The sequence below is a fragment of the Penaeus vannamei genome, chromosome 38, assembly GCF_042767895.1.
Source record: "Penaeus vannamei isolate JL-2024 chromosome 38, ASM4276789v1, whole genome shotgun sequence".
Classification (NCBI taxonomy): Eukaryota; Metazoa; Arthropoda; class Malacostraca; order Decapoda; family Penaeidae; genus Penaeus; species Penaeus vannamei.
In genome coordinates this window covers 11,414,401-11,414,962 of record NC_091586.1, presented here as the reverse complement: position 1 = coordinate 11,414,962, position 562 = coordinate 11,414,401, and the positions used below count along the sequence as shown (strand labels likewise).

At 40.0% G+C, this 562-nt stretch overlaps 1 protein-coding gene across 1 annotated transcript in view; it reads left to right on the top strand.

Annotated features, from left to right (window-relative positions):
- The first annotated feature begins 386 nt into the window (after positions 1 to 386).
- Positions 387 to 562, top strand: part of LOC138859830 (uncharacterized) — a 1,329-nt gene continuing 1,153 nt past the window's right edge. Inside the window, exon 1 of the mRNA XM_070116125.1 lies at positions 387 to 562. This exon is cut by the window's right edge and continues 80 nt beyond it. Coding sequence (XP_069972226.1) covers positions 387 to 562 — 176 coding nt within the window.

Here is a 562-nt window from a genome sequence, read left to right as displayed (position 1 = left end):
CGAGCACAAAGGAGTCTCTTATCGGACATTACGTCCGCTATCATCTTCCATGCACTCATCCGGGATCATTCACTCAAAACAAATCATGAAGTAAAATTCGAGGACTTTTCAATAGTGAGAAAAACACAAGACATACTAGATTTAAGAATCTTAGAATCACCACTGATCAAAGAAATAAAACCTAACTTCTATAACAATGAAAGTTCAGTTACTCTATATACACTGCAGTAATTTACACAGGTTATCCCTTACCCCCTCCACCCCCCCCACTCCCCCACTCACAACGGACATCCAGATATTCAAACCTCCGCAAACTGCTGTCATGTCAACATGACAAAGACACATGACAAAGAATCCGTTTCCCCCGTGGAACATCTATTGTGGAAATGTTATCCAACCGTTATGGCCGACCAGATCTGCTGAAATATCGAGAGACTGAGAAGACGGACTTCAAGATTAAGAAATTAAATCTGGACATAGAATTTCTCCAAACCTGTAAGAATTACAACATTATTCCTAAGTTTTTACGGTTCAGAGTGTATAACCGAAGGTTCATTGACAC